The 6,626-nt window shown below is 38.5% G+C and overlaps 1 protein-coding gene across 3 annotated transcripts in view; it reads right to left on the bottom strand.

Moving 5' to 3' along the window:
• Positions 1-2,042: 2,042 nt before the first annotated feature.
• The window catches only part of ELMOD1 (ELMO domain containing 1), a 43,153-nt gene continuing 38,569 nt past the window's right edge, over positions 2,043-6,626 (bottom strand). For all 3 annotated transcript variants that reach the window (XM_066175783.1, XM_066175785.1, XM_066175784.1), the window contains 3 exons: positions 5,854-5,904; positions 4,236-4,369; positions 2,043-3,403 (listed from right to left, as the gene is read on the bottom strand). In XM_066175783.1, the coding sequence (XP_066031880.1) occupies positions 3,231-3,403; positions 4,236-4,369; positions 5,854-5,904 (358 nt within the window). In that variant the 3' untranslated portion in view covers positions 2,043-3,230. The remainder of the gene's footprint in view (positions 3,404-4,235; positions 4,370-5,853; positions 5,905-6,626) is intronic.

Raw genomic sequence — 6,626 nt, 5'->3', positions numbered from 1 at the left:
TCCGGGAACAGATCCTGTTGGCTCTCACAGTCCCAGCTCCACAGATGCTGGCCCAGCACCAAGGCTAGTGAAGACGAGTCAGCATCCACCTCTACTGTTGAAGGAGCCCTGGTAACAATTTAAATACACGTTAGCTGGGATAAGAAAATGCTGTGCAATGGGAAGTGCCTGAATCTGTAACAGGGAAGAATATAGGCACCATTATAAAAGGATGCATACAGAATTAAAGAACTCCTATAGTACACAGCCCATTTCCCTCCCCCCCCCCCGCCCACCCCCCCCACCCCCCCTGTCTTTAAACAGATCAGGGTAAACATTTCTGCATTTCAACACATTCAATCTCCCAATATTATCCTTTCATCAATTATATTCTCATCTGCCAACCCAAAGCAACATATATTCTAAGCAAAGCATATTCTGCATAGCTTCAGCATGCTGTCTTGAATTTTATACAATAAAGTAGCAGCTTAGACTTACAACATAGCTGTGCCTTTATAAAATGACACCTGGGCTGTGTGGCATTGCCAATGTAAATTATTTGCCTGGGAAAATTTACCTGTTAAGAAAGAAGGTGACCATTTACTTTACAGCCTGGGAAGGAAGCACTTGATTCCCAAGATGCACATGGCCAGGCACGAGCCTGAGAGAGAGATGGCTGGTGAAATACAACCATGAAGCTGTGGAAAGTTTTTTGAAAGATCCAACCTAAACCTTCTCAATACTTACTTAAACCAAATTCTGCACCCTGCAGTGAGTATAAATACTGATTCTTCTTTATTGAAGGAACTTTTTAATACTTTCCCCCCCATTTCTTTCATTTTCTCCTCCCTAGGGAAAGCAACATCCAGTTGCTCACAGGTCATTTTGGATCTGTACTAGTGACAGTGTAAATTCTAACTCTTTTAAAAAAATGCTTAGGTTTGCATCATGAAGTCATTAAGGTAAGAAGTAATTTTTGGGGAGGAAGGAAAGCAGTGCCTGACAGACATCCTCCCTCAGCAGTGCACAGCCAGTTTTAGGCACCCACCAGGGATGTCCTCTGCCACAGATCTGACAAAGATTTTGGGGACAAGCATGCCACAGGACAAAGCTGAAGCACAAGTGGGCAGGATGGTAAGATTTGAAGGCACCAGCATGCAAGGGCTCCACAGAAGGGATTACACACAACTTCATTAAATCTATCTTCCTGCAAGACAGAAAAAATAATCACCCAAACCAGTTAGATTATAGGGATACAATCTGACACAGAGCCAGATGACATTTTCTGATTTTGTTTGAAGTTAACACCTTGAGACAAGTCATATCTGAGAGGATCAGAGCAGTAAGGAGGTAGCAGGAACCTTCTCTCCCTCCCCCACAACTCCATGAACTCCACTGCTGAGTATTAAAAATAAACCAGTATACCCTAATAAATTGCAGAAGATATTTAAGTCAGAGTGGGGCAAGGAAAGAAAGAGGGTGCCTAAAATTTGAAACAATGAAAACTGTTACTGGAAACCTATTTTAGAAGCTTCAAGAGTTACACAAAAAAGACCTTGAGACCTAATGGCTATAAATAATCACTTTCCAAAATCAATGTTATTTAGTTAAACATGCATAGTTTTTATTCCTTGTATTCTCATGCAAAATATGCAAATGTTATTATTTCCAGTTCCATATTTCCAAATTCATTGGAGAAGACTAATTATTGCAACCCCCATAAAATTCTGCTGATTAACTCAATTAGTGCAAGTTTTCAGCCGTGTAGAGATGTCCTGACCCCCAGCTTACATTTTAGCAAAGAAATGAGATGGCTTAAACCCAAGGGGCTTCCTAGGAAGTTGAAGTACTCCCATTTCTTTATTTTTATTTTTGTTAAATAAAGTGATGGCCCAAGCAGTAGCCAAAATGATATAAAGCACCTTATCTGAAGAAGCTGCAATCACACTTCAGTGTTGGGAATACCACAGAGCTGTTAAAGCCCATTTTACCTGATCCATTAAGTAAACCATTTTTCCTCTGTATTACTCCATATCTCAAAAATAAAACCCACAGTGCTTCAGTTTAGAATGATGTATAATTTATTCATATAATTCACAAGTAGTTGGACACTACTCAATTTAATCTCCATATGCAAGTGATTTACACAAACATATAATACTAAAATTGATTGCTTAGAAGGTAAAAAATACCATGGGTATGAAATGCCATGGTAGATGTTGTTCAATATACTACACAATCTTAGTGTCAAACACTTTTATTCATTTATGGTTTTAGAAAAAAGGCAGTTTGCCATTTTAATTTTTTTAAATAAATAGTCTGGGAAACGCAAGCAGTTTTGTTCTAAACCTTCTAATCAATTATTTCTCCCAGCTCTTAGGAACTGAATTAACAACCGAAGCAACATTTTCAGTAGTTCAAAGATATATATATATTTTTGCTCCCCTGAATTCACCAAGCACCACGTGACCAAATTATGTTGCTTTCCAACGTGTGACACAAAATAGTTACCTCTGTATATCCAAAGGAATGTTCAAGAATCTAGACCATGCTTCAGCATGGTGGTGTTGGTGACAACAGCCTGATGTTACAATTTTTGGCCCCTGCCAGTATCTGTTAGTTGTGAATGTGTTCACAGTTCACTGTGTTAGCATCACCAGACCATTTGGTATTCATGCATTTGATCGTAATTCTGCATAAACTCTTCTCACTGAAACTTGTATCTCATAAGCCTCATTAATTTTTGCATTAAGCATATAATGGCTGCATGGAGAAAACTGGACTTTAATGTGTTTGTCTGCATTAGATTAAATTACATTATCTTCTAGATGAGGTCCAAACATGTATTCTGTTTGAAATGCCAGTAGTTATCTTGAAACATACCAAGAAGTTAAAAAGCTTTCACAATACAAGATCCAGCTACTTATTCCACATATACAAAAACACTGCTAGAGAAATACAATGCATTTGTCAATGCTTAATAATGAGGAAAGTCTAAAAAAATAGAAAAACTCTGATATCTGGACATCAGTTCAGAAGGTAACACTGCATAATGAGGCAATATGAGCACCCATTTAAAATGAAAAATCCCCAACAAGAGAAGCATAAGGGGATCATGTGACAAAAATAGATGAACACTGCGCCAAAAACATGCACACGATTGCCATGGTCATTCAGTATGCTAGTGATGGCCTAAACAGTGATCTAAACCAAGAGTGAGACAGTGCTTCCAAACAAAATCAGCTGAGTAACTACATATTGATTAAACTTTCTGATGCAGCAAAATGAGGACACAGAGCCATCTCTGGGTTCTGGAGCTGTCTCAAGATTCGCTTGTAAAATTTCTCTCTGACGCGATTGAATTCCATTATGTCCAGTGGATCCTCATCAATCCAGAATTTGTGGAATTCATGCATTAAGTAGCCTACAAAATAATAAGAAGGAAGAAGAGAAAAATACAGCATGTAAAGATGACATATAAAATTAGAAAGTAGCCTGGAATTAATAATTATGATCTGCACAGAGAATCCTGGTCACTGACATCTGACACCTCATGACACTGGGCAGGACCAAGACTAAAGCTATTCTGGATGATCCCCCAAATTGGATGAATATTACGCACACTGGCAGAATTTCCCACAATAAACACAAGAAGTCACTAGTCCTCTTGACATATGGATTCACGAATTGAAACATAAAAGGGAGTATAAAAACAGGGAAAGATGCTGCAGGTGCTTATTATCAGCTCCTTGCCTACACATTGAAAAATATTAGAAGTGTTACTCCCACTGTGCAAAGATGAACAGCAGGCCTCTACTGTAGAAGGGATGCTCAAACACAGGGGAAAAAGCTGTCAAAGCATTATTTTGGCAGTGCAGCTGCAACTCTGCTGAAGGGTGGGGAGTAACACTATAATGTAGATGCAAGTATCATATGACAGTTGGATTTAAGAGGAAACAATATTCAGACACTCCTTAAAGCACATTTGCTTTCTTCTTATTATTTACAAAACAGGAAGGTCACTTGTTAAGGTGCTTCGTGCATTTTTTTGTTTGTATTTATTTTATACCTTGGTTTGGTGGTGGCCTCCATCCCAGCTTAAGAGCTGAATCCAATCCTCCCCGACAGGAGAGCACAGTCTCTGTGCTGTGTCAGAAAACTTTATTTCTTTTTTTTTAACTCTGGGCAGTATTATGTTAGCAGTGTACCAATTATGCATTTCCACCCCTTGCCCCACACTCATACCCAGCACTTACAGAAGGTCTGCTGAAAGTGAGTGAGCGTTGGTGCTTCTGGAGCAACATTGTAGAAATGGGTCTTCAGAGCCCCACTCACAAGCAGGTTGTATGCAAGGTCTGTTATGTTAATGCCCACGATAGCAAAAGAGTAGCTGTAAGGAAAAGCAGCGACTTTTGCTGAGAGTTCACCTTCTTTCAGCACATTTTATGAAACACTGATGATCCTGACATTGCAGATTTCATGTGTTACTGAGATGTAACAATTCTCTCCTTTGTGAGTTTCCAAGGTGTATGTGGGGTGGAAAGCAAGGAAAACATTTATCCTGCCTGCTTTGTACACCATTTCCCCTGGAAAATACACAGTCACAGTAGAAACAGGAGTTTCATCACTGTGCCAGCCTTTTCAGTGGAACAGTACTGATTAATTCCTACAAAATAAGAACAAGCACAGACGTCCCTGTGCTCCTGCACTTGCCTCTGAAACAGGGCAACGACTCCACACGGTGGCCATGGCTGCAGGGTGACCCATCATTTGTTATTTTTAACTGCTGGAGTTCCCAGTGGAACTCATAACCCATAGTTAGGAACCTCAGGTTTCAACAACTTCAATAAAGACATTCATATATGGCTAAGAAGCTTGTAAAAAAGATCCAATTGAGCCACCTCGAATTTCTTCCTAAAAGAGAACTAGAGACAAAGGCCAGAAAACAGGCAAAAACCTAAATCAGAGCATGCTGGAAACAGATACAAGAAAATGAGACTCATTAAGCAAACTCTGTCCTGCTAAGAGATACCAACAAGTTAAGTATATTTAAGCACAACAAAACTCAGAAACTGGAAGTTAATTTTGTGAGGCTGGTGCATAAAGAACTTGACATTTCTACCAGTGACTATTTCCCAAGAAAGCACATAAAGACTCACATGGTCACTTAGTGATAAAAGCAAACATTTTGGATATTCAGTGATTGGATTTTTTTGTCAGCTGAAGACAGCTGTCTTCTCCAGACTGTCTTGGGTATTTTTTCAACTACCTCTATCAAGCAAACCAAAATATTTTCTTTTCCTTTAACCTTTTTTCTGCATTTCAGGAGGGAAAAAGCAGAATACAGAAGTTAACTTCAGCATGAAGCCTAATGGCAAGTTTCACAGAAAATTTAAACATGGGAAATAAAATCTTGTATTACAGATTTTTAGATACATTCAGAAGGAACATCCAGTTCCATTCTCATGAATAATGCAATTATACCAAACCCACGGCCAAAGAAGAAAAAACCCTCAGTACTATTTCTTCACTATTATATTTTTCTAAAAGCAGTTCTGAACCTGGCTTTGACAGCAAGAAGTGAAACTTGATCATGTCATGTGCTAAGAAGAATATAAACAGATATTAATCACCACACTATATATAGCACACAGAGAAAGTTTCTTCTTGCTACAAAATTTTGGGTTATTTTTTTTCTGAATATAACTTGAACTGTTTCTCCTGTAATCTTTCATCAAAACCAAGGTGTGGTCAAGACAGTAGATGTACGTACACTCACAGAAGTAATTAGGAAACACTTTTTCTCCCTGAAATATACAGCATCATTGTTACCTGCTGTGTTTGTAGCAAATTAAAGAAGGTCTTTAAACTTACCCAATTGCCTTATCAAACTTTTTCTTCTCCCATTCAGCTTTGCTAAGTTGGCTGAGGAAGAAAAAATAATTAAAATCCAGATATTGCCAAGCATTACTAACTGCCAAATGTTTTCTTTCAACTTCTCTGATGTCATAACATTGACTGAACATGATATTTTACCTTCTTTTACATGGCTAATCCCATTTAACACTGCTTGTGGCTGGCTGGATTGATATAAACAGACTTGAAATGGGTAACTGGTTTAGAGCATTGCCAACAAACTCGTCTCACCATTACAAAATGCACCTATGTCAATGCTCTCAGCAAAAGCCCATTGTATTCTAAATTGATCACAAAGGTGATCCACTTCAGTTAAGCTCGAGCTGTACAAGAAGTTGAAATTACATTTAACTAATCAAAGATGGTTTTACCTTTTTTGTGTTTTCAGAGATACATGTGATACTCATCACTGGAGGCTTGATTCACCTGAGGCAGGCAAACATGAAAATACTCCCCTGACAGTAAGTTACTTAAGACAGTAAGTACTTAAGTAACATAAGTTTTTATGACAGGCCAAACTAGAAATCACTCAACAGCCAAAGATAAGGAAAAATGTTTCCTATTACTTGGCACAATAATGCAGTGCTTTTCAAGGACACAGAAGACGCCTCCCTTAAAATAAAATTAGTTAGGGAACAGATTGATTTTAAACTAAATTTCGGCTCTTCAATGATTTAAAAGAGCTGTGTGCTCCAACCAGTCAGCCAGCATCCCACTAACCAGGTCTGAGT

Source organism: Chamaea fasciata, unplaced genomic scaffold (assembly GCF_029207755.1).
Source record: "Chamaea fasciata isolate MVZ Bird 193981 ecotype frontalis unplaced genomic scaffold, bChaFas1.0.hap1 SCAF_2, whole genome shotgun sequence".
Taxonomy (NCBI): domain Eukaryota; kingdom Metazoa; phylum Chordata; class Aves; order Passeriformes; family Sylviidae; genus Chamaea; species Chamaea fasciata.
Note: the sequence above shows the minus strand (reverse complement) of the source record. Positions and strands in the feature narration are given on the sequence as shown.